The sequence below is a fragment of the Urtica dioica genome, chromosome 8, assembly GCF_054948205.1.
Source record: "Urtica dioica subsp. dioica isolate 48M chromosome 8, U.dioica_male_clone48M_v1_H2, whole genome shotgun sequence".
Taxonomy (NCBI): Eukaryota; Viridiplantae; Streptophyta; class Magnoliopsida; order Rosales; family Urticaceae; genus Urtica; species Urtica dioica.
In genome coordinates this window covers 11,265,936-11,293,882 of record NC_142763.1, presented here as the reverse complement: position 1 = coordinate 11,293,882, position 27,947 = coordinate 11,265,936, and the positions used below count along the sequence as shown (strand labels likewise).

The window sequence follows — 27,947 nt, the reverse complement described above, 5'->3', positions numbered from 1 at the left end:
GTGTCTCCGATCGGAGAATTGGCGACTCGAGACAGATGACAAGTTGACCCGGCAGTGAAGATCGGCGGTTAAGATTGACGGTGAAGACCTCGTAATATTTTTAGACCGGGAAAAGATGGGTTCTAAGATGGGTTCTAAGCTCTCTTGCCGGACATGAAGCTGGGAATCAACTTCAAGACCGGGAAAAGATGGGTTCTAAGCTCTTGGACCAGCAAGCAAGTCCCGGCCGTTGGAGGGTTTACTCTCGAGTACGACCACCGCGAAAGAATCCTAGTCATGAGGCACCGGGGAAATTTGTACTGGACGAGCGGGGACGGCGATGACGTGGCAAAGTACATGGAGGCGAAGTCGAGCATCGGAGTGAACCGTTACAACTACGACTACGTGTCCAACGTGAACGAGAGCTATTTCTGCTACTCGATAACCTCGATTACTAGGATGACTAGCCATCAATCAAGGTGGAATTTGCAACCGGACGGAACGCTCAGCGACTTGTTGGTTTCCTCGAACGAGTGCCAAGGCCTTTCGGGTGGCTCGGGGGGGTGCGTGGATCAGGAGTCTCCACGTTGCAGGAGCCGGAGAGACACGTTCGAGAAGAGGTCAGGGTATTTCAATATAGGTTCCGGATCCGTGGATCATACGAGTTACGACGACAACACAAGCCTCAGCCTCAGTGATTGTTGGGATCGGTGTTGGAAGGACTGTCGCTGCGTTGGTTTCGTATCTCCGCTATTCAACGGGACGACGTGCAGATTCTGGAGTGAGGGAGCTGTGTTCGACCAGACCTATGACGGGACAGGAACCGGAATGGATCTTTACGTCTCCAGGTTGAGATTTCCTACCAACCCACCTCATAAAGGTACATTTCTCATGGAAAATATATTTATTTTTATTTTTTATATGTATATATATTATGAAATAAGAAAATGATAAATGATCATAATTAGGCTGTGCCAAAATGAATTCGTCAAAGTTTTGAAATATGGATATTTTATAATAATGTTATTTCAAATTGTAATAATCTAATTTTTTGTTTGTGATTAGTACCGATTCCTTTATTAAAAAAAATAAGCCAAGGCATTGTCTAGAGAAAGCATTTACTGATTTTCTTAATTATTAATTGAATAATTATAGATGGGTATTTCTTTATGAAATTACTGAACCTGCGCAACTGTTGCAAAAAGGGTTGTAACAGATAATGCAACAGTTACTGAAATTTAGAGACACACGAGATAAATGATATGAGTGCGGAATAATAAAGAGACACCAGAGTTGGTAACCCAGTTCGGCAAGTCGTGCCTACGTCTGGGGGGCCTTGGCCCGGTGGAAAGCAGTTTACTATGATGACGTGGTACAATAAGGATTTACACTTCACGACTCCCTCGCTAGCTACCCAACCTACGTCTATCCTCTTCAACGGCAACTTAGGCTCCCCCTAAGTACGAGATCCCCTCGATTCCCACTGAAAATCTCTCCCGAGACTTCCTAAAGTGTTTCCCAACAAAGAACAAACGGAAAACCTAACCTCTTGCTCCTAATACAACCACCCGTATATAGGCAGCCAAGCAGAGGTAACAAAACACCTTAAGAGCTTGAACACAGGCCGTTCTAAGCTCAGCTAGACACTCAAATAATTCTCTCAAAAGGCGTGAGTGTGGAAGGTGAGGCGATGACCTATTTATATGAGAAAACTAGGTCAACATAAATCTTGAAGTCGGATTGAGAGTCCCAGCCCATTATCTCATTAAGCCACGCTGGAATCCTTCTTCAAGTCGGAGTAGCAAAGCCCAAAAGTCAATGGGCCGAAACTGTTACACGGGACTGTTACAACACAAACTGCGACACTTGTGACCAAACATTGTAACAAGGCCCAACGCTATCCGATAATATATTCCACGATTCTATATTATTTTGCCAACATTAATTCGCCAATAAATGTTCCAACAATCTCCCCCTTTGGCGTTTAATGGCAAAACCGAATCGTGGTGGTGGTATTAGTGACGAAAGGCAAACGCTGCAGATTAGTTGACAAAGATCTGACCCACACGAAAAACTAATGCAGACAACAATTACTACATCTCCAAAATAGTAATCAAGTCACTAATGAGTCACAAAACCACATATCCTCCCCCTTTTTGCCAGAACGCAAAGTGAGCATCAACAGCCAAAAGGAAACTTACATCACAAGTCTGGAGGAGGACCAGACATAATGCATCCAAAAAGAAATAAGCCAAGAAGTACATTAGTCAGCTCCCCCTGCAGATGATGCGGCTGGTGTGTCGAAGGCGTCCTCCTCCGATGCCAGTGGCGAAGCAGTAGAGGTGCGACAGAGAGTAAGAGCAGAATCAACCGAAGATAAAGCACGCACAAGAAGAGAGCGTACCGACACAAGCTCCTCAATGGCTGTGTGAATCGGACCAGAAGCAGGCGCAGGCTCGGGCTGTTGATGAGAATGAAGACCGGTCAAAAGGCGACGATCGATGCGAAAACACTTCTGTGGATCTGAAGTGAACACATCGTCCGGAGTGAGCAGAGGGCCCTGCTGTAGCAAGAAGGCATGAATGAAGAACGGGAAGCCAATCACAATATGCGCAGATGAGACCATGCCGTGCCGAATGATCGCCTTGTAAAGTATGTAGCCCCAATCAATCTGAAGATCATGACACATAGAGTAGAGAAAAAGAGACACCTGTTTCCCCACAGAAGTGCTGTGAAAGGTCGGAAACCAGTTTCGAATAGAGATCCGATACAGAATGGCATACTTCGTAGTTAACATAGACGCTCGGATAGCGCCATCAGATTCAGGCCAAGCACGAAGATACGCGCCAGTAAGTTCAGCAGCAACCACATCAAGAGATGGCAGAGAGTTTGGCTGACCCGTCAAGGAGCATCCAAGAAAAGCATTTATAGCCTCCGGGGAAAAGGTAAACATCTGTCCACGCACCTGAACGATATGATGATTTGGGCTCAGAGCATCATCAATATCAGGAGTGAGATGAGCCAGAAATTCGTAGACGAGACGAGGAACATACGGACCCCGGAACTGAACTGACCCAAGAAGCTGTCGCTGACGGAGAATGTTCACAACTTCCGGGTTGCCAAGTGACTCCAAATCAACCCAAACTTCGGGCAGAAATTTACGCCGAACAACAACATCCCATCGTTCACTCGCACTAGGACTGGCGAAAACAACTCGGGCCTTGTCAAACCTGGTAGAAGGGGGTAGGTCTGAGTGATCCGACGAAGGAGATACCGAACGAGCCATTGGACGAGAAGACCGAGTTCTGCGAGATGGACGGGCTTGGCGAGGAGATGGTGGAGAGGCCGGCTCAGGAGGTACTCGACTGCGACGGCGAGAGCGTCTCGGAGCCTGATGAGGCGAGGGCGCAGCCCGAGGAGGATCCGGAGAAACCCGAGGAGGGTCCGGAGAGACCCGAGTCTCATTGAGAGATGCCGAGGGGGCGCGGGGATCACTCGAAGCCTGTCCTGAAGAGGGCACATGTGGTTGAGGTTTTGTCGGCCCGGACCGCGATTTTTTGACCCGTGACGAAGGGGGCTTGGGTGGCACCAATAACCCATTTAACGAGCCCAGACCCAAATCCAAATCCAGCCCAACATCTTCAGTATTCAATTCGGGTACAACAGATGGCGTAGGAGACGTACCGATCGGTGAAGAGTTGAGAGTGACCGGAGAGCCCGTGGCCACAGCTGGAGAAGACGCAGAGAGTGGAGGCTCAGCAGGGGGATTGAGCCGAGCCGACGACCGAGTCGAGGCCACGCCATGAGACAGCGCGCCTGAGTGTCGAGGACGACGAGGAGAACGAGCGGAGGCGGCCGATGAAGGGGTCGGGGAAGAAGAGGGGGCGTTGGCTCGGGCGAGGCGGGTCTGGCGTGGTTGGGTCGGCTTGGGCCCCGGGGACGACGACCCATGTAGGTGCCGACGCGATGGAGGTGCTGGGTTCTTGAGAGGAGACATCGGCGGAGCTTGACCAGCCGGGACCGCCGACTGGAGCCTGGCGGACCTTCGCCGAGAAGAAGGAGGCGCGACAGGAGCTTCCAATGGCGGCTCCAATGGCGGCGAGCCCGAGAAGACCACCATCGCGAGCGACCCAAAAACCTCAGCGCTGGGAGCCGGAGATGACGGCGCTGGCTCAGAAGAAAAGGCAGCGAGGCGTGAGGACCGACGAGGACCCATAGCTACAAGAAAATCCAACCAACCCGGAGAAGAAGAAACCAGGAGAAGAAAAAGAAAAAAAAAACTAAGGACCGAACGAAAACGTGGGGGAAAAAGAAAGAGGTAACTTCCTTTCTTGATTGCGATTTTTTTTTTTTTTTTTTTTTTTTTTTTAAGTCTTTTTTTTTTTTTTTTTAAGTCTTTTTTTTTTTTTTTTTTTTTTTTTTCGCTGAAGAAAGGAATCACAGACACACCTCAACAAAAATTACAAGTAAAAAAAAAACGAACCTAAAAACAGGAAAAACAAAACACACACCCCGTCAAAGGTGGACTCGCAAGACAACTACAGCGAGTACGTAGCCAAAGAAACCCTTTAATCGATAACACAAAGACCCAAGGCGGATCTAAGATTCTCGAACCGGGATGCGTCTAAGGCTTTAGTGAAGATATCAGCAAGTTGTCGTTCTGTGTCCACGTGTTCAAGGGCAATAGTCTTCTTCTCGACGAGTTCTCTTATAAAATGGTGTCTGATGTCGATGTGCTTGGTGCGAGAGAACTGGATAGGATTCTTAGAGATGTTTATCGCGCTCAGGTTGTCGCAGTAGAGAGTAATGGTGTCTTGGGAAACACCATATTCATCAAGCATTTGCTTCATCCAGAGCAGTTGAGTGCAACTGCTACCGGCCGCGATATATTCGGCTTCTGCGGTAGATAATGAGATGCAATTCTGCTTCTTACTGAACCAGGAAACAAGATTGTTTCCTAAGAAGAAGCAGCCTCCGGAAGTGCTTTTCCGATCCTCGGTGCTCCCGGCCCAATCAGCATCACAAAAACCAGCCAATGTAGCATTAGAATCAAAGGAATACCACAGACCATAGTTAATGGTTCCAGCAACGTACCTAATTATTCGTTTCACGCTGAGAAGGTGGCTCTCTTTGGGTGATGCTTGATAGCGTGCGCAGACTCCCACTGAGAATGATAAATCAGGTCGGCTAGCCGTGAGATAGAGAAGACTCCCGATCATGCTTCTGTATAGGGTCTGATCCACAGGCTTGCCAGCGTCATCTCTGGTAGTTTTCACATGGGTTGCAGCGGGTGTTCTTTTGTGGCTAGCATTCTCTAGCCCGAACCTTTTTACAAGGTTTTTCGCATACTTGCTCTGAGTGATGAACAGTCCGTCAGGCAATTGTTTCACTTGAAGGCCCAAGAAGCAGTGCAATTCGCCCACCATACTCATTTCGAATTCTGTTTGCATCTGCTGTATAAACTGTTGTAACAGTTTCTGGGACACAGAGCCAAAAATGATGTCATCAACATAAATTTGAGCGACAATAAAGTCAGAACCTTCCCTTTTCATGAATAGAGTTTTATCAACTCCACCACGAGTATACCCATTGGTTGTCAAAAACTCAGTGAGTCTGTCATACCATGCTCTAGGAGCCTGTTTCAGTCCATAAAGAGCCTTTTTGAGTTTGTACACATACTCGGGATGATGTGGGTCTTCAAAACCACCAGGTTGTTCAACGTAGACTTCTTCATTTAAGATCCCATTTAGGAAGGCGCTCTTGACATCCATCTGGTGCAATTTGAACTTACAGATGCATGAGATAGCAAGGAGAAGACGAATGGCCTCGAGACGAGCAACCGGAGCAAAGGTCTCATCAAAGTCGACACCTTCAATTTGAGTATATCCCTGGGCAACAAGCCTGGCCTTGTTCCTGATGATGTTTCCGTCTTCGTCGGTCTTGTTTTTGAAGATCCATTTTGTGCCTGTAACATGAGCACCAGTAGGCCGTGGAACAAGATCCCAAACCTTGCTTCGTTCAAATTGCTCAAGTTCATCTTGCATGGCTGCAACCCAGAAATCATCTTTCAGAGCCTCCTTGTAGTTCTTGGGCTCGATATGCGAGGTGAAGCAAACATAGCCTGCTATTTCTCTGTAGTCCTTTCTGGGAACGCCTCGTGTCTGAATTCCTTGTTCAATATTTCCGATGATCTCAGTAACTGGGTGATTCTTCTGGATTCTAGAGGCAGGTTGCACAGAGTCGACATGGTCTCCGGAATCATTCTCACTAGTGTTACAGTCACCGTTAGAACCATCTGCTGACACAGTCTGCTGTTCTGGAGATTTTTCTGAAGACTCTGTACTTTCTGGAGACACAATTCCTTCTTGCAGCCTTTGGCTGTCATTGTCATTCACTACCACGTTGATTGACTCCATGATTGATCGTGTTCGATTGTTGTAAACTCGAAAAGCCCTGCTGGTTGTGGAGTAGCCGAGAAAGATGCCTTCATCACTTTTGGCGTCAAACTTGCTTCTCTGTTCCCTGTCGTTAAGAACATAGCAAGGACTTCCAAATATACGGAAGTATTTGACATTTGGTTTCTTACCCTTCCAGATTTCATAACAAGTAGTAGAGGTACCTGTCCTGAATGAGACGCGATTCAAGATGTAACAAGCTGTGTTGATTGCTTCTGCCCAGAACTTATGAGGTAATCCTTTGGAATGGATCATTACCCGAGCCATCTCTTGAAGGGAGCGATTTTTCCGTTCCACAACACCATTTTGTTGAGGAGTGATAGGAGCCGAGAACTCGTGTGATATTCCATTTTCTTCACAAAAGTCTGAGAAAGCAGAGTTTTCAAACTCCCGCCCATGATCACTTCTGATTTTCCGAATTTCAACCTCTTTTTCCTTTTGAAGACGGTGGCACAAGGCCTTGAACACTCGAAAAGTCTCTGATTTGTCTCGCAAAAACTCAACCCAACAAAATCGTGAGAAATCATCAACACACACATACACATATTTTTTACCTCCAAAGCTTTCCACTTGCATCGGACCCATTAGATCCATATGAAGGAGCTCCAGAACATGTGTTGTAGACAGCTGTTGCAACACTTTGTGTGACGATTTAGTTTGCTTCCCAATTTGGCATTCTCCGCAGATTCTTCCTGAGTCATATCTGATAGGTGGGAGACCACGAACAGCTCCAGTTGAGACAACTTCATGCAAACTCCGGAAGTTAATGTGTCCGAGTCGTTTATGCCACAGATAGCTTTCTTCTTCTCTGGTAATTAGGCAAGTTCCTGAGGATATACCAGAGCGAAACAAATAACAATTGTCAGAAGAACGACTACCTTCCATGACACACTTATTAAAACTATCAAGAACACGGCATTGATCTTTAGTAAATTGCACAAGGAGATCATCATCGCATAGTTGGCTTATGCTGATGAGGTTGGCTTTGAGATTATCAACGAGGAGGACTTTGTGAGTAAGAGGCAGTCCTGGAACATCAAGTAATCCCATTCCAATAATTTTTCCTTTTACGCCGTCGCCAAAAGTAACATATCGGCTGGTGCATGTCTCGATGTTCTTTAAGTAATCTCTTTGGCCAGTCATGTGTCGAGAGCATCCGCTATCGAAATACCAGTCTTCCTTTGTCATAGCGTTCAATGAGGTATAGGCAACTTGGCATCGAATAGATTCTTTTACTCTCCAAACTTGTTTGGCCATGGCTCGAGGCTTTGACTTTGAACGCCTACCCTTCTTCAGATCTTTGAGGAGCTTGTAACACCAGGGTTTAATATGACCCTTCTTCCCACAGTAGTTACATATCCAGACTTTCCGGCCAGTTCTGGAAGGTGTTGCAGAAGCTGTTGTAACATTTCGTGAGACTGATGCCTGATTCGGGAGATTTGTGCTCTTGACAAAAACAGTCTCAGAACTAGATGCTCCTCCTCTCTGATAGCCTAAGCCATGGTGATCTCCACTGGATTTACCTACACACAAGATTTCATCAAGTTTAGACGTTCCTGAGTTTAACATTCGAATATTCTTTTTCAACATGGTTATCTCAGTTTGAAACTTATCTTGTTGAATTTTCTGGGACTTCAGCTCTTCAGTCAAAGATGCATTGGAGGCGAGGAGTTCATCCTTCTCTTTTGTAACAATGGCTATCTTTTCATATAGCTTTTGATTCAGATCATCAACCTCATTCCATTTGCAGTAGAGGACTCCATAGGCCTTAGTTACAGATTCCAGGGTTAATTCATCTTCATTTTCTTCGTATGTGTCATCATCGGAGTCACTGTTGGAGACAGTGTTTCTGACAGTTACTGGGACAGTCTTGCAGGACCTGGAGACTTCAGGGGCGATGAAGGCAAGAAAATTGCTTTTGTTGTCTTCTTCTTCTTCAGTGTCATCATCACTCCAGGTGCGGGTGTTGTATGTTTTGTTATTCTTTTTAAGAGTATTTGCGCATTCGGCTTGAATGTGACCGAAACCCTGACACTCTCGGCACTGAATTCCCTTGTTCTTCTGCTCTGAGGTTCCTTCACCAGCTCTAACTTTCTTCTGTGGATTGAATCCTCGACTGTTACGAAGAGTGTCTGAAACAGAGTCTGAACCACCTCCGCGAGTGTTGTTGTTTGTCCTTTTCATGTATTTAGAAAAGTTTTTTGCTAGAAGGGAGATAGTTCTAGCCAAATCTTCTTCTTCAGAACCACCGTTCTCATTTGGAAGGTCTGCTTTAAGGGCGATTCCCTTAGTCTTTGGCTCAGTATTCTGGTGTTCATCATTCATCTCAAAATTCATCTCAAAAGTTCTGAGAGAACCCATCAATTCTTCGAGTTTCATTGTGGAGATATCTTTAGCCTCTTCGATGGCAGTGACTTTGTAGATGAATCGCTTCGGAAGAGATCTAAGAACTTTCCTGACCAGTTTTTCCTCGGAAATTTTTTCACCAAGGGCAAAGAATTCATTAGATATGTCACAAATTCTAGAATTAAATTCAGTAATTGTTTCATCTTCCATCATTCTCAAGTTTTCGAATTTAGTGGTCAAAAGCTGAAGACGAGACATTCGTACCGTGTTAGTTCCTTCATAAGTGACTTGAAGGATATTCCAGGCGTCTTTTGCCACTTCACAGGTAGAAATAAGCTTGAACGTATTGGGGTCGACGGCAGCCATGATGGCATTGAGAGCTTTAGAGTTCCCATTAGCAAGTCTGTCTTCTTCCACAGACCAATCAACTTCAGGTTTCAACAGAGTTTTTCCAGCTTCATCGGTGGTGGTGGGGTGATTCCATCCTGTGAGGACGGCTCTCCAAGCCTTTTCGTCAAGTGCCTTCAAGAAAGCTTTCATCCGAGCTTTCCAATACGAATAGTTTCCACCGTCGAGGAGAGGCGGACGCCCAACAGATGCACCTTCTCTCATGAAATCCATCTCTAAATAAACAGGTCAGTAACACTACGGATCACACTCAACAGGACTGAGTGACCCGCTCTGATACCAATTGAAATTACTGAACCTGCGCAACTGTTGCAAAAAGGGTTGTAACAGATAATGCAACAGTTACTGAAATTTAGAGACACACGAGATAAATGATATGAGTGCGGAATAATAAAGAGACACCAGAGTTGGTAACCCAGTTCGGCAAGTCGTGCCTACGTCTGGGGGGCCTTGGCCCGGTGGAAAGCAGTTTACTATGATGACGTGGTACAATAAGGATTTACACTTCACGACTCCCTCGCTAGCTACCCAACCTACGTCTATCCTCTTCAACGGCAACTTAGGCTCCCCCTAAGTACGAGATCCCCTCGATTCCCACTGAAAATCTCTCCCGAGACTTCCTAAAGTGTTTCCCAACAAAGAACAAACGGAAAACCTAACCTCTTGCTCCTAATACAACCACCCGTATATAGGCAGCCAAGCAGAGGTAACAAAACACCTTAAGAGCTTGAACACAGGCCGTTCTAAGCTCAGCTAGACACTCAAATAATTCTCTCAAAAGGCGTGAGTGTGGAAGGTGAGGCGATGACCTATTTATATGAGAAAACTAGGTCAACATAAATCTTGAAGTCGGATTGAGAGTCCCAGCCCATTATCTCATTAAGCCACGCTGGAATCCTTCTTCAAGTCGGAGTAGCAAAGCCCAAAAGTCAATGGGCCGAAACTGTTACACGGGACTGTTACAACACAAACTGCGACACTTGTGACCAAACATTGTAACAAGGCCCAACGCTATCCGATAATATATTCCACGATTCTATATTATTTTGCCAACATTAATTCGCCAATAAATGTTCCAACACTTTATTTATACTAAACATACTTTTAAATAATCACATTCTACGAACGTTAGAGTCAAAATCTTGATAATATATTATTCAAGTTGTTCCGTTCGTAGTTGTTAAATATTGGACTTCGATATTTTTAAAGTATTATAATAAAACTAATACTTATAGATGGGTATTTCTTTATTTATACGAAACATACTTTTAATAAATCACATTCTACGAACGTTAGAGTCAAAATCTTGATAATAAATTATTCAAGTTGTTCTGGTCGTAGTTCTTAAATCTAATTTTTTGTTTATGCCTAGTACCGATTCATTTATTAAAAAAAAAAAAAAAAGCCAAGGCATTGTCTAGAGAAAGCATTTACTGATTTTCTTAATTATTAATTGAATAATAATAGATGGGTATTTCTTTATTTATACTAAACATACTTTTTAATAAATCACATTCTACGAATGTTAGAGTCAAAATATTGATAATAAATTATTCAAAATCTTGGAGTTCGATATTTTTAAAGTATTATAATAAAACTAATTTGATACTATGTATAATTAATTAGATGAAGGAGAGAAAATAAGAAATTATGAGGGCGGACAGAAATAGTGAATGAAGCTTTATTTATAGGTATAGAATTTGTTACCAACAAAAGAATTACTGTTGAAAGAAAATTCAACGGCTAGTAAGTATTAGGATTTAGAGAGTGTTTGGATAGAGAAGAGAAGAAGAAGATCTCATTCACATTACCGCTAAGGTTCAAATGATACAGAGTATTTATACTACTAGCTAGAATGGTAAACGACACAAGAAAAGGGAAATGAGAAAACGACTAGTCGTATACCTAAGGTACTCTAATAGCCCCCCTCAAGCTAAGGGTTGAAAGAGATTCAACACGAAGCTTGGAACGTAAGGTAGGGAACAAATGACTAGAGATGGGTTTGGTGAGCACATTTGCGATCTGATCAATCGCTGGAACATGACGAACATCCACAATACGATGCAGCACTTTCTCACGCAAGAAATACAAGTCGATTTCAATGTGCTTGGTCCTGGCATAAAGCATCGGATTAGCAGCGAGAAGGACGGCGCTGAGATTGTCACACCATAGGACGGGGCGACTTGGAGGAACATGATTGAGTTCATGAAGAAGAGACCCGATCCACGTGACTTCAGAGACAAGACTGGCCATATGCTTCGAAACTCGGCCTCAGCTGAGGAGCGAGAGACGGTGTGTTGTTTGCGTGAGGACCACGCAATCAAATTCGCGCCTAAAAAGACACACACACCTGACGTGGACTTTTGATCATCCCCGTCGGAGGCCCAATCAGCATCACTGAAGCCAACTAGGGACAGATCAGCAACAGGTTGACGGATGATATGAAATCCAAAATCCAGAGTGCCAACAACGTAGTGCATAGTTCGTTTCATTGCTTCCCAGTGTTCAGTGAGAGGTCTCTGCATGAACTGATAGACCTTGTTGACAGCAAAGCTTAGTTCAGGGCGAGTAATAGTCAGGTACTGCAACGCGCCAACCACACTGCGCTACAACTGGGGACTTTCAACTTCAGAGCTGCCATAAGTAGATAGCTGAGCTGCAGAAGCCATAGGAGAAGCAATGCTCTTAGCAGTGTGCATATTTACTCGAGTCAATAGGTCAGCTGCATATTTCTTCTGGGAGAGCAAAAAGCCAGTCTCAACGTGATGAACTTGAATTCCCAGAAAATATTCTAGACAACCAAGATCCTCAGTTTGAACTGAGTGTCCAAGTGACGAACTAGAACTTTCAGCGATACAGGGCAGCTACTAATAACCAGAATATCATCTATATACACCAAGACGAACTGAGTGAGAGAAGCAGTAACCTTTGTGAAGAGAGAATGATTAGACTTGGCAGACTGAAAACCAACAGCCAGGAGTACGTGATGTAGTTTGTCAAACCAGGCCCGGGGCGCTTGTTTGAGTCCATACAGTGACTAGTGGAGCTTGCAAACCAGATTTGGGGAAGAGGTGTCAGTGAATCCCTCAGGTTGTTGAAGATACACTTTTTCTTTCAAGTCCCCATTGAGGAAAGTGTTATTGACGTCGAGCTGACGGATTGACCACCCATGAGCCAGTGCAAGAGTGAGCACAACATGAATTGTGGTTTGTTTCACCACTGGACTTAATGTTTCATGGTAATCAATGCCAGCCACTTGCTTAAAACCTTTAGCCACAAACCTTGCTTTGTGCTTGTTGAGATTCCCGTCAGAGTTTTGTTTGAGTTTAAAAACCCATGGCGGTTTGATGGGAGAGGGACTAAGCTCCATGTCTTGTTCCATAGTAGAGCGAGGAACTCATCAGTCATAGCTTGTTTCCAAGCTTCAGATGACAGAGCTTCAGTCACTGAATCAGGTTCTTTATTAGCTAGGAAGGCTTTGGGTTTAAAAATACCATTTTTGCTGCGAGTAACCATGAGATGATTGGACGTGAAGGCAGGCTCAGATGTGGTGTTGGGTTCTGGGATTGGAATGGGATTATGCATAGGGTGGTGTGCCTGATCATTAGGAATTGGGTCAGGGTCAAGAATAGGGGCAGGTTCAACTGGGGCAGGTATAGGAGGTGCAGGGTCAGCTTGTGGTGTGTCTGATCATTAGGAATTGGGTTAGGGTCAAGAATAGGGGCAGGTTCAGCTGGGGCAGGTATATGAGGTGCAGGGTCAGCTGGGGCAGATATGAGAGCTCGACGAGCATGAACATTGGCTGGGACAGTAGGATCACTGAATATTGGTGATGGTAGAGGCTGAGGTATATGGGAGACAATAGGAATATCAGTGGGGAATAGGGCTGGGTAGGGAAAAACACCCTCATTAAAGACAACATCCCGGGAAATGAAGATTCTCCCTGATTTGGCTAGACATTTGTAGCCTTTATGGTTAATGTTATATCCCAAGAAGACACAAGGCTGAGATCTGAAGTCAAGTTTATGAGAGTTGAATGTCCTGGTATTGGGAAAACACTCATAGCCAAATACCTTGAGCTGAGAGTATGTATGCTTGACCTGGTAAAGGATTTCAAGTGGATTGGAGATTGAGAGTGTAAATGAGAGTAGACGGTTTATAATGAACACAGCTCTCCTGAAAGCTTCATCCCAGAGTTTTAATGGCATTAAGGCCTAATTAAGCTAGTAGAGTGAGACCAGACTCTACTATGTGTTGATGTTTCCTCTCAGCTAGCCCATTCTGCTGATGGCTATGAGGACAAGAGAGCTTGTGAACGATGCCTTGAGAAGTAAGGAATACTGAGAGTGACCTATGCTCTCATCCCCAATCAGATTGTACTGTCAAAATATTATGGCCATGTTGCAGCTCAACATGTTTTTGAAAGAGTTTGAAGGTGGTAAGTGCCTTAGATTTTTGTCTTAAAAGGTAGATCCATGTAAATCGTGAGAATGCATCAACGAAATGAATATAGTACCGATAGACAGTGGCTGATGGATGTGGTGATGGGCCCCACAAATCTGTATGTACTAGTTTGAGAGGTTTAGTGTATGTTGTTGTGGAGGATGGAAAATGATTCTTATGAATTTTTCCTAAACAACAAGACTTGCACACTGAAAATGAGTTTTTTATTGATATTCGAAACATTACAATGTTGTAAGACTGTTTTCACAACTTTCTCAGAAGGATGGGCTAAGCGATTATGCCACAGTTCAAAGATATTGTTACTATTTGGTTTTACACTAGAGATATGAGCTGAAAAGGTAGACCCGGGAACATAGGATTGGGCAGCTAATGAGGTTTGAGGACACGCCCGGAGAGGTAGCTGACTTTTATCAAGCACATAGAGGCCATTAAGGAGATGTCCTTGGAGTAGAATTTGCTTAGAGACCTGATCCTTCACAAGACACAAGGTAGGATGGAATTCAAAAAATACTCGATTATCAGTGGCAAACTTAGACACACTCAATAGGTTTTGGTGATGTTAGGCACATGTAAGAGTTTATCTAGGACTAGTGTTTTGTGGTTATTAGGTGAGGAAAAGGAAGAAGTTCCCATGTGTGAGATTTTGAGGGCCATACCATTTCCGTTGAGAACTCTCTCATTGCCAGTGAATTCTTGCTTCTGCATCAGATTTTCTTCGTTGGAGGTGACGTGATTTGTTGCTCCTGAATCTGGATACCAGTTAACATCATTGACAGTTGAGGGAGTGGTGATCATTGCTGATGGCGAGAAATCAGGCTGGTATGAGTCGTAGTACATGTCTGAGGCCATGTTGTACTGTTCTTCAGAGAGTTCCTATTCGCCAAGCTTAGCGAAGTGACCTTGAGCATCATGGCCATCTTGTAGTTGAGCAGGTCCGGAGAAGGATTGATCAAATCTGTAGAAGCACTGAGTGACCAAATGACATGTTTTACCACAGAGTTGGCACTAAACACGGCCACGACCATACGCAGCACGGCCTTGTGGAACTGGAGTCTTGTTGAAGCCACGACTAGTGGTGTAGTTGCCATTGTTGTTGAGCGATCCACGATTGAAGTTCTGACCACGACGATATGAGAATGAGCTTCCTCTAGTCATCGAGGTACCACCGGAGTAAGAGCCTTGGTTTGGAGTAGATCCACAACCTCAATTCCAGCTTGAGTGAGGATTGTAGTTGGCTAGATTCGCCACTGGAGTGTCTTGTGGATTAAGTGCACAGAATTTTCTCTCGATTCTACTCTCTTGAGTTCTTGAGTGAGAAGTAGAGATTCAATTTCCACCACAGTGAGAGATTCAGCACGAGTAACCATATTCATAATGAAATTCTCATATTCCTTAGGTAATCCGCGATAAATGAACTCAATGTGATCTTTAGGCTTAGTTTTTTCACCAACCATTGCCAGAAGATCCACGAGTTGCGAATTTTGAGGAGATATTCATCAATTGACGATGCATCTTTCTTCGTGTTGTTCAGTTGCGTCTTGAACTGAGACACTTTCGCTCGGATCTGAGATGCAAAATAGATCTTCAAAGTACTCCAGATTTGAACAGATGTTTCACACGAGACCATTCGCGAGAGAAGACTGTCGTTCATGGAGGCCATGAGCCAGGAGAAGATGAGTTGGTCTTGCCGGTCTCAGGCGATGAAGGCAGGATTGACCACTCAATTCTCGCGATTGCTCTCGGTTGTGAATTCAGGTGGAGGAATGACTTCAGTAGAAAGAAATCGCTGAAGATTGTGACCACAGAGATGAGCTAGAACTTATTTACGCCACACGATGAAGTTGTTTCCATCGAGTTTGTAAGCAATCGGATGAGAGAAGGTGATAAATTGCATAGCGTTGCCAGTTTCCATTGTTTCTGAAGAGAGAAAAAAAAATATTGAGATATAGAGATCGGAGAAGAAGAAGATCGCCGATGAAGATAAACCGAGAGATTGGAGAAGAAGAAGCTCGCCGATCTGAGAGAGTGAAGATCACTGGATCATGAAGACTGCTGCTTTGATACCATGTTAGGATTTAGAGAGTGTTTGGATAGAGAATAGAAGAAGAAGATCTCATTCACATTACCGCTAAGGTTTAAATGATACAGAGTATTTATACTACTAGCTAGAATGGTAAACGACACAAGATAAGGGAAATGAGAAAACGACTAGTCATACACCTAAGTTACTCTAACAGTAAGCAATATCCGCTACTTTTTAATTTATTACTGTTGAATGAAAAATGCAATGGCCAAGCAATATCCACTACTTTTTAATTTAATACCGTTTAAAGAATGAAAAAGAATTTATTAGACTAATAAGCCATATTTACATTAGACTATAACGAATTCGTTTTGTTTGTGTTATCAGAGAAATGGTGGATATGGTTGATAGCTTCTGCCTCAGCTTTGGTCATTCTACTTCTCTCGGGCTACTTGTGGCATCTAATACGGAAAAAGTTGCAAAGTATGCGTTTCGTTTTTGACACATTCATGGGATTGTGAATTTGTTACCCTTTTTGTGTGTGACTATAATCTATACTCTGTTGTGAAACAGAGGAGAAGGAAGAATCAATATTAAGAGAATTGACGACTTCAGATGGATTTAATAACAAAGAAGAAATCATTGGCTTCGACGGTGACAACGGTCAAGAATTGAAATTATTTTCTTTTGCTTCCGTACTCGCTGCCACAAATAACTTCTCTACTGATAATAAACTTGGCCAAGGTGGTTTTGGTCCTGTTTTCAAGGTGAGATTTAGCCATTGTGAATTTAAGTGCGGATATATTTTAACACTTGCTCAAGATAAAAGCGCTCTAATTGCCTTGTTAGTGTATAATTAGTTGATGCATTACATCATAAGCACGACATTAAGAATCGTTTATAAAAGTAGTTGATCTTGTAGTATGATTCAGGGAATATTGCCTTCGGGTCAGGAAATAGCGGTGAAAAGGCTTTCAAGGAGCTCAGGGCAAGGACTAGTGGAGTTCAAGAACGAGTTGATACTGATAGCGAAACTCCAACACATGAATCTTGTTAGGCTCTTAGGTTGTTGCGTGAGAGGCGATGAGAAGATGTTGATCTACGAATACATGCCAAACAAGAGCCTAGACTTTTTTCTCTTTCGTAAGAACTAACTAGAAAGAGAGGAGTAACTCGTGATCGTATAAACTTTATCATCTCCATTTTACTTTCTGACCTAACACGTTAAGTGAGCACATGCACAGTCACAAGTGATCAACAATTGTTCCTATTTGTAATGATATGGAACCATTTTACAGATCCAAGAAGAAGAGAAGCATTGGATTGGAAAATACGTTACAACATCATTGAAGGAACTGTACAAGGGCTTTTATACTTGCATAGATACTCGAGGGTTAGAATCATCCATAGAGATATGAAGGCAAGCAACATCTTGCTTGATAACCTCATGAATCCCAAGATTTCAGACTTTGGTATGGCTAGAATATTCGGTCGAGACGATGCTGAAGCTAATACAAACAGAGTTGTTGGAACTTAGTAAGAAATATTTATATCTATTAATTAATGTATATTGATCTATATATTGTTTTACTAAGCTAAGTCTCCTCTTTTATATTCATCTTTTTAAGTGGGTATATGTCACCCGAGTATGCTATGGAGGGAAATTTCTCCGAGAAATCAGACGTCTACAGCTTTGGAGTGTTGTTGTTGGAGATTGTCACCGGTCGGAGGAACACTGGCTATTATAGTCCTGAACACCCCCTAAACTTAGTAGCACATGTAAGTGAGCTTTAAATTTTAGACGGGCTTTTCTTTAGCTTGAAAAGCCCTGAACTATATCATATTATAATTTAATTATTTTTATAAAAATTGATAGCTTATTTCATTCGAAAATATCTCCTAAATTTCGAAGGCGATAGATTCAATGAAAAAAAACTCATGTTTAAGGACTATTTTGTTCATAAAATTAGCAATGGAAAATATATTCACAAGTATCAGTTCAGGAACTGTATTTGCACGGAAATGCTTTTTCCATCCATAAATGTTTGCAGTTTCACCCTCTCACTTATGTTTTAAACATTTGAATAACGAATTCCTAGTTTTGTCTGTGTATGATGAATTTAACTTTTTGTCAGGCTTGGGAGCTATGGAAGGAAGGTACAATCGCAGAGCTAATAGATCCTTTGCTTCATTGGGGTCAGTCTAATAGAGCACAGATACTGAGATGTGTTCATGTTGGCATGCTCTGCGTGGAAGACAACGCAGCGGATAGGCCAACAATGTCGGATGTTCTTTCGATGTTGGCCAATCAAGCTATGGATCTTCCAGCACCGAAAAATGTGTCAACCCCTTGCGGATTTGGTCATAGAAAAAAGCAACAGTGTTTAGAAGTTCATTTGCAAAGTCATTTAGTTGACCAATCCATTACAGAACTCACACCTCGGTGAAAGATAAAGAGCATAAAGTTAAAATGGCAAGCGTTTCATTATGTTTTTTCTTTATTTTTAAGATTATGTGAGATTTTATGTTAATGTATACATCTCGCCAATGTTACTTAATGTCTATTAGTTAATCATTGGATTGTGAAAAAAATAAATGAAGGTTGTTTTAGATGCTTAGCGGCAGTTAAGTTGCTGCTAAAGTAGTTTACCGAGCAATGAAAATAGGGATCCCATGAAAATATCATTTTTCGGTTATTAATTTTTAATTAATTTCCCACTTACTAAATCATTTTGATAGCCGCCACTAAATCTATTTTTATTAATAAAAAATCCGATCGAAATTTTGGCGGTTTAATTTTCCCCTACTGTTGTAAAAAAACAATTTCCCCTTTTATATTGGTCAAGTGCAGGGACATAGGCAATGTAGAACTAGTTATGTCCCTCTCAAAAATGTTTTTTTTTACAATTTTTTTTACATGTAATTTTACATTTTAGCCCCCCTGAGATTTTTCTTTCAGTTAGTCTCCCCTAATAAGCATTTCTAGCTCTGTCAGTGGTTAAGTGTGTGCATTTCTCTTTGGCTGTCACAAAACAATAACTTCATCTCATTATGTGCGATCTCTATGTCAAGCTCATCGATAAACCTCTTCGATCATCCAATGTTTGACATATTCATTGTTAAACCTCTTCGATCATTAGTAAGCCCTCAATTTTTGACATATCATTGTTAGCCTTTCGGCGTGTGACTATAATATATTCTCTGTTGTGAAACAGAGGAGAAGAAAGAATCAATATTGAGAGAACTCACGAGCTCCGGTGGATTTAATAACAAAGAAAAAATCATTGGCTCAGATGGTGACAACGGACAAGAACTGAAATTGTTTTCTTTTGCTTCCGTACTGGCTGCCACAGATAACTTCTCTATTGATAATAAACTTGGCCAAGGTGGTTTTGGTCCTGTTTTCAAGGTGAGATTTAAGTGTGGGTATAAAATAAAAAATTGTATTAGGCACAAGCCTTTCAATATATAGTTTAAGTTGCATAGTTCAGTGCCATCCCACTAGTCACTAACAACTCTAAACAAATGTTTGGATTGTCTACAAAATTCTGAAAAATAAATGCAGTTTCCTATTTGTACAAATAGTAGTTGATCGTATACCGTGATTCAGGGAATATTGCCTTCGGGTCAAGAAATCGCGGTGAAAAGGCTTTCAAGGAGCTCAGGGCAAAGACTAGTGGAGTTCAAGAACGAGTTGATACTGATAGCGAAACTCCAACACATGAACCTTGTTAGACTCTTAGGTTGTTGCGTGAGAGGCGATGAGAAGATGTTGATCTACGAATACATGCCAAACAAGAGCCTAGACTTCTTTCTCTTTGGTAAGAAGAAACGCATGATCATATAAATTTAATTTTATCTTGTCCATTTTACTTTCTGATGTGTGACCCCTTAACAAACTTATTCACATTCACGAGCCATCCGCAACTGTTTAACATGGAACTATTTTGCAGACCCGAAGACAAGAGAAGTGTTGGATTGGAAAACACGTTACAACATCATTGAAGGAATAGCACAAGGGCTTTTATACTTTGCATAGATATTCAAGGGTTAGAATCATCCACAGAGATATGAAGGCAAGCAACATCCTGCTTGATAACTTCATGAGTCCCAAGATTTCTGACTTTGGCATGGCTAGAATATTTGGGCGAGACGATGCGGAAGCTAATACAAATAGAGTTGTTGGAACTTAGTAAGCTAATACAAATTGATCTATATCATTTTACCAAGCCAAAGTCTCTTATTTTATGTTCATCTTTTACAAGTGGGTACATGTCGCCCGAGTATGCTATGGAGGGAAATTTCTCCGAAAAATCAGACGTGTACAGCTTTGGAGTGTTGTTGGAGATTGTCACCGGTCGAAGGAACAATGCCTATTTAAGTCCCGAACAACCCGTTAACTTAGTAGCACATGTAAGTGAACCCTACATTTTGATAAGGTTTCTTTTAAACATAAATAATCCTTGAACTATTATGTAAGTGACATTTTGGTACATAACTAAATTTGTGAGCAAAGTAGTCGTGAAAGTAATGATTTCATAGCATTTTTTTTATCATTTATTTTCATAATTAAAGTATTAAATCGTTGAATGATCTAATAGCTAAACAGCTTTAAACATATATATTTGCAAACTTAAATTACTGTTTTTATTATTTTAAGGGATGATGTATAAAGTAAAATCTTAGTAACCAATTATTATTTACTTTTGTTTATACATGAAATCATTACTGTATTAGTGCTTTTAGAGTTAAATGATATATTATTGTTTTAATTAACAGGTTATATAGATTGCAAAAGATGTTAAAAAATTTGTTAGGTTTTAGCTTTTGATAAAAACGTAATATGTTACAAAATCGCTTGAGTACTATTTTGCTCATTAACACTAGTTTATGGACAAAACTGCGGCATAGATAATAGTTCAAGGACTATAGTTGCCCTGAACGCCTTAATTATAAATTTTTGCAGTCTAGCCCTCTTAATTCTTTTCTAAAATATTTTATTAATGATCAATGTAACTTTTTTTGCAGGCTTGGGAGCCATGGAAGGAAGGCACAATCATAGAGTTAATAGATCCTTTGCTTCGGTGCGACGAGTCTAATAGAGCACAGATTGTGAGATGTTTTCATGTTGGCATGCTCTGCGTAGAAGACAATGCAGCGGATAGGCCAACAATGTCAGATGTTCTTCCCATGTTGGCCAATCTTACTATGGATCTTCCGTCTCCAAAATATGTCTCAAACCCTTCCAGACATGGTCCTAAAAAAACGCAACATTATTCTTCGGAAATAAATTCGCAAAGTTCTGTAGCCGACGCATCAATTACAGAACTCACGGCGCGATGAATCATAATAGCATAATGAATAGCTATTGTTTTATTCTAAATAATGTGTCCTTGAATTTTGTAGACGATATGACATTTTATGTGATTGTATATATATATAACCAAAGTTAATGTACATTAGTGAATCATTGGATTGAGAAAATGAATGAAGTATAAATACCAGATGGTTTTTAAAAACTCCGTATGATTGTGAAACGACACAAAAAAATAATACTTGATTTTCAAGAAATTTTCACATGATACATTTATTTGGTCAGTATACTTTGATTCAAGTTGTGCACTTTTCAACAGTAGCGCATCTCAAACGAATCTTATGTGGCATTGGTGATTAATTTTGTCATTACCACGTTGTTGGAAAAACAAAATTGTTACGAAGATTATCTCGTGATATAACAAACGGTACCAAGCACGAAAGGGTGTCAACGATTATCTCGGGATATAAGGCAGAATAGTCTCTAAAGAGAGACAAATCTAATACAAGAGAAAATATATGATAACTGACCACTGCCTCTCCGTTTTCTCTCTCAATCGTTGTGCCTAATCGATTCAAACATTTATTCACTACTTGTTCTATAAATGAAGCGGAGCTAAGAATTACAATAGGGGCTATTTGAAAACAAATTTTCAAGGGGACAAAATTAAAAAAAAATCATATAAATTAAGGCTAAATATATAAAAAAAAAATTTAGGGTACAATCGCATTTTTCAAAACTTCAAGGGAACATTTGCTACCCCCCACTATGGCGATCGAAGTCTGTTTTTTTTTTTTTTTTTTGGAACTGCCATTAAAAATCTCTTTTTTATTGGCTCTCTGTCCTTGCTTGTCCTTCCTTGATGATGATATCTACTTCAAATTTTGAGACTTCATCTATGACTTTTCCTTTCCTTAGGTGTTTCTTGTCGGATCTACTTTCAGCCATACAAAAGCCATCTCCTCTAGTAACTTCCAATTATGTCTATTGTTTGTATGATACAACAACCTTGTTGAGAGTAGTCTTCTCTCGACTATGTCAAAGGATAATGTAACCAATGTGTTCGTACGACATCGACAAAGAATAAAGCAAAACTAGGATTTGATTTTTTCGTCATACTTCTCATGAATATTTCTCAAATTAACGTTCAACTTGTGGAGATACGCTCCATCAAATCCTTTGCTTTGGTCGTCTTGAATGTGAAATGTTGTGCACTGAGAAACAACCGGCCTGATAAAGTCTTTGGTATATGTAAAGTGACTAGCTTCAACCATATGTCAGCCGCCGATGTACACCGTATAGCCTCCCGCAACACCTTATCATCGATACTAAGAACTAATGTATTAAAAACCCTTTCCAATCCTTATAATTCTTCGTCACGTCCCACATTGTCAAAAGTTTAATGGCAATGTCTAAACCGTTCCCGATACCCATGTTGGCGAGGTGAGCTAAAATATTTATTTCACAACCCGAAGTAATTCGAGTTATAAAACTTTTTGATGCAGACGAGCCCCACATCAAACACGCTTTGACGTTTCTGGAACGATTTGAGGAACAATCCAAGCATGTGTGACTTTGAGGAGGCGCACCGGTTGACTTGAGCGTTCGTTTCGCTATTGGCGCCATTCGTTTCGAAGCTGCGGACGATAGCTACACTAGATGTTTTCGAGTCTGTTCGGCAGCGACAAAACGCTCTTTTTTGCACTTATTCCGAAATTAATTTTGTAGCTTTAATTGTGTGTCTTTTGGGTTTGTTTGTCCTTTGGTTTTTTTCCTATCTTTTGAGTTTGTTTTGTCTGTTGGTTTGCTTGTCCTTTGGGATTTCCGTGGCTTGTATTTAATCACCATTTTCAGACCTTGGTGATCAGTTGATGAATGAAAAGAAATCCACTCTCTAAATTCCAACTTCGTTTTCAACAGTGGAATCAAATTTGATGCCCAAAAACTGGTATTCTTTGTCTTGAATCCAGAGGTTTTGGAAGGATTTTAACCGGGTATTCGTGCGTCGAATCAACGGTTGAAGTCGTTACTCACGGCATAGCTTTCGCCTACATCACTTTTCAATATCAGTTTATAGAACACTTGATTTGGACAAGAAACCAAACACAAAACCCTCAAATTCCAAAGCAAACCCTAGTTTTATGATGCTATAATATATAGTCTATGTAGCTACAAAGTACAAACAAATAATTGACGGAAATAAAAAAACTAAGACATACCCATATTTAAATCAAACGATATCTTACGTTGAGTGATTTTAATAACAATAATAAATCCAAAATTATAGAGATTACATGCAGGCCCGGCCCAAAAGATGGAGCGAGAGGGACAACGGCCTAAGGCCCCCTCGAAATAAAGGTCTCATTCTCAGTGTTTTTTATTTATTTATTTATTATTATTATTTTTTTTTTGTGAATATTACCCAGGGTACCTCATTACAAATACATTTTCGGCTAACACCTACAACTTCATTTTTATTTTTGTAATATCTCAATCTATTCTAAAAATACCTTATTTTACAGTTTTTCTTGTATTTATACATTTTCAAATTATTTTACCATATATTCAAAGAAGAGGTCAAGTGGAAAAATATTATCAAGAGAAATAAAAAATAGATTTTTTTTTTAATTATACATATATTAAGTACACTATTTATAGGTTTTTATCTATTATGCTCTATATTTTTTCTTTCTATTTGTTTTATTAATTTTATTATATAATTTTGTGTTTATCATCTTTTTTTGTCAACATAAGAAAATATTAAATATATCAACTCGGAAATATTCTTGGAAATACAAAAAAAAAAAAAAACAAAAATAAATAACTTAAAAAGTTTTGTTAAATCCCAAAATAGAATACTTGAAATATTTTTGCTTTATGCAATTATAATGTCAAGAAAAAAATAATCAAACAGTCGAACGAAAATATAAATTGTTTGTTTTTGAATTTGCATATGTCAAAAATAACTATGTAAAGTAGATTTTGTGTAATTTTTTTTATACTTTTTTGTAATATAATAACAAAAGGAGTTATTAAATTTAAGTGAAATTTGTTGTAACTAGTCAAGTTTGTTATTCTTAGAGAATAGCCTCATTTTATTAAGCAAATAGCTCATATTTTTTGCTCAGACCATAATGCCCTCGCTTCCTTCCCGAATCAGTTAATTAATAACTTACTGTAGTGAGTTAGGTTAATTAATTAACTGATTCGTGAAGGATTTGAAATTCACAAAAAATTTACAAAAATAAGAACTTAAGTCAATTGATATTCAAAGCATTCTATTAATTAACCTAATTTCTGATTCAATCATTTAGTAAATTAACTTTTGTCACAAAAAATTAGAACCTAAGCTAATATTCAACCAATAAGTTAATTAATTAACCTAACACAACAGTCAGTTAATAATTAAATTAACTGATTCGCGAATTTACAGTGAATCAAAAAAATCGACGAATCATCTTCTTCTTCTCCACCACCAGCGAACCCGAGCCACAATTTAAAACAGAAAACCCTTGAAAACCTCTAATCATCACCGGACACTCTGTCGGAGGCTCGATCGCTGCGTGAAACGCGGGGAGGTGGAGGCGGAAAATCTACCGGCATCGCTGTTTGAGTCGGTGGAGGTGGCGAGTTGACCGTCACCGTCGTTTGCGGCGGCGGAGGTGACGGAATCTTCTGAGTCGCGTTCGACGTGGTCGGCGCCTCTGGCGCAGCCTCCGGAGGCTGCGGAGATGTGTCGTTCGCCGGCGGAGAGATAGTCGGAGAAGTAGACGACATCGTGAGTGAGAGAGAGAGAGAGAGAGAGAGAGAGAGAGAGAGAGAGTGAAGCTGGGTTGGTTGAGTAGGATTTCAAGGGTAATTTAGGTAGTGCACAAAATATGGGTTATTCCCTTAATTAAATGAAACTTTAACTATTCTTTTAATATTAGTAGTTTGATTAGGCTAGTTAACAAAATAGCCCTAAATTTAATTGTATTGTAAGTTCATTTTTTTTAATTTCGTTTTAAATTTTTTTATATGTAATTCTCATTTCTTTAACAAATTTTAATATAATTATAAAAGATGCCTTTTTTTTCGCTCTCACCCAAACCCCAAATTTAGTCGAACCGTCTCTCTATTATACGACAAACTTTCTCTTTTGTCTTTAAGGCTGTGTTTGGTAAGATGAAATATAAGAAGGATAGAAACTATTTGAAGGATTGTAGGAGATGGATTTATTGTTTTTATTGTTTGGTAAAAAAATAAGGAAGAAAAAAATATAGAACTTATTGTTTGGTAAAAAAAATAAGGAAGGAAAAAATATAGAACGAGAGATTGATTCATGTTAGTGGGGCCTACCAAAAAATAATCCTTCTACATTTGGATGGATTGTGCAAAGTAACAAAGCAATTTTGATCAAATTACAATAATATCCTCTTAGAAACAAAGTGAAGGTATTATAATAAATAAGATATTTATGTAATTTAATATAATAAAAATCATTCATCCTCTTATTTTTTTTCTAATTGTACCAAATAATAAATGAATATATTTTAATCTTTCCACTTTTTATACCAATCAACTTTTTTAATACTTATTCACTACTTTATTTTTCTTCCTATTCCATCCCACTAAATTTCATCTACCCATGTTTCCATTTTTCCTACCAAACTACCCCTAACATCCTCTTAAAACGAATTCGTTTTGTTTGTGTTATCAGTGAAATGGTGGATATGGTTGATAGCTTCTGCCTCAGCTTTGGTCACTCTACTTCTCTCGGGTTACTTGTGCCATTTGATACGGAAAAAGTTGCAGAGTAAGCCCTCCATTTTTGACATATTCATTGTTAGCCTTTCGGTGTGTGACTATAATATATTCTCTGTTGTGATACAGAGGAGAAGGAAGAATCAATATTGAGAGAACTCACGACCTCGGATGGATTTAATAACAAAGAAGAAATCATTGGCTTAGAAGGCGACAACGGACAAGAACTGAAATTGTTTTCTTTTGCTTCCGTACTCGCTGCCACAGATAACTTCTCTACTGATAATAAACATGGCCAAGGTTGTTTTGGTCCTGTTTTCAAGGTGAGGTTTAAGTGTGGCTATAAAATAAAAAAATTGTATTAGGCACAAGCCTTTCAATATATAGTTCAAGTTACATAGTTCAATGCCTTCCCACTAGTCACTAACAACTCTAAACAAATGTTTGGATTGTCTACAAAGTTCTGAAAAATAAATGCAGTTTTTTATTTGTACAAAGAGTAGTTGATCGTGTACCGTGTTTCAGGGGATATTGCCTTCGGGTCAAGAAATCGCGGTGAAAAGGCTTTCAAGGAGCTCGGGGCAAGGACTAGTGGAGTTCAAGAACGAGTTGATACTGATAGCGAAACTCCAACACATGAATCTTGTTAGGCTCTTAGGTTGTTGCGTGAGAGGCGATGAGAAGATGTTGATCTATGAATTCATGCCAAACAAGAGCCTAGACTTCTTTCTCTTTGGTAAGAAGAAACACATGATCATATAAATTTTATTTTGTCCATTTTACTTTCTGATCTGGGACCCTTAACAAACTGTTCCTATTTTCGATAACATGGAACTATTTTGCAGACCCGAAGAGAAGAGAAGGGTTGGATTGGAAAACACGTTACAACATCATTGAAGGAACTGCACAAGGGCTTTTATACTTGCATAGATATTCAAGGGTTAGAATCATCCACAGAGATATGAAAGCAAGCAACATCCTGCTCGATAATTTCATGAACCCCAAGATTTCGGACTTTGGCATGGCTAAAATATTCGGACGAGACGATGCAGAAGCTAATACAAACAGAGTTGTCGGAACTTAGTAAGAAATATTTTATTTACTAATATATGTATATATTGACCTATGTATCATTTCACCAAGTTAAGTCTCCTATTTTTATATTCAATTTTTTTTTCAGTGGGTATATGTCACCCGAGTATGCTATGGAAGGAAATTTCTCCGAGAAATCAGACGTCTATAGCTTTGGAGTGTTGTTGTTGGAGATCGTCACCGGTCGGAGGAACACTGGCTATTATAGTCCCGAACACCCCCTAAACTTAGTAGCACATGTAAGTGATGCCCTAATTTTTCATATTTTTTTTTCATAAATGGTCGTTGAACTATTATATTAATTTCCATTTTGGCCCATGACTATATTTGGGAGGAAAATGGTCCTATTATTTCATATAAGTATTAATTTTTTTTAATGATCTAATACTTTAAACATATTTACAAACTTAAAAAACTATTATAGTTTTTTTAACGAATTGTATATAATTAATGCAAAATCTTACTAAAATCAATGGAGCACTATTTTGCTCATTAAAACTAGCTGCACTCTAGCCCTCATAAACATTTGAATAATGATGAATGTAACTTATTGGTAGGCTTGGGAGCTATGGAAGGAAGGCACAATCACAGAGTTAATAGATCCTTTGCTTCGGTGTGACGAGTCTAATATAGCACAGATTCTGAGATGTGTTCATGTCGGTATGCTCTGCGTAGAAGACAACGCAGCGGATAGGCCAACAATGTCAGATGTTCTTCCGATGTTGGCCAATCATACAATGGATCTTCCAGCACCGAAACATGTGTCAACCCCTTCCGGATTTGGTCACAGAAAAAAGCAACAGTGTTTAGAAATTAATTCACAAAGTCAATTAGTTGACCAATCCATTACAGAGCTCGCACCTCGGTGAAAGATGAAGAGCACACTAAATGGCTAGTGTTTCATTCTGTTTGTCCTTGAATTTTGTAGACGATATGACATCTAATGTGAGTGTTTATATCGAAGAAAAATTAATATATCTGAGTAAATCATTGGATTGAGAAAATGATTGAATTATAAATACCATATGCTATTAAAAATTCGTTTACGCTAGACCATATGCTATTAAGAAACTTCTACGCTATGAACCTTACTTTAATTTTAAGAAACTTCTATGCTTTTATT

General features: G+C 40.1%; 1 protein-coding gene and 1 pseudogene across 3 annotated transcripts; both read left to right on the top strand.

Moving 5' to 3' along the window:
- The first annotated feature begins 145 nt into the window (after positions 1-145).
- On the top strand, positions 146-27,947 carry LOC149388080 (G-type lectin S-receptor-like serine/threonine-protein kinase CES101). 2 transcript variants are annotated; one of them, XM_089623736.1, is made up of 7 exons: positions 146-859; positions 16,063-16,158; positions 16,249-16,442; positions 26,258-26,468; positions 26,578-26,815; positions 26,913-27,063; positions 27,382-27,947. In XM_089623736.1, the coding sequence occupies exons 1-7, from the start codon at positions 154-156 to the stop codon at positions 27,691-27,693; spliced, it is 1,908 nt and encodes a 635-aa protein (XP_089479862.1). In that variant the 5' UTR covers positions 146-153; the 3' UTR covers positions 27,694-27,947. The 2 variants fall into 2 exon arrangements, with proteins under 2 accessions (XP_089479862.1, XP_089479863.1); XM_089623737.1 differs by lacking the exons at positions 26,258-26,468; positions 26,578-26,815; positions 26,913-27,063; positions 27,382-27,947 and adding exons at positions 16,608-16,818; positions 16,974-17,211; positions 17,304-17,454; positions 17,811-18,898.
- On the top strand, positions 18,872-21,151 carry LOC149388081 (G-type lectin S-receptor-like serine/threonine-protein kinase At1g11330; annotated as a pseudogene). The gene is made up of 5 exons (XR_016301014.1): positions 18,872-19,084; positions 19,286-19,496; positions 19,629-19,867; positions 19,941-20,088; positions 20,704-21,151. The product of XR_016301014.1 is annotated as a G-type lectin S-receptor-like serine/threonine-protein kinase At1g11330 (transcript).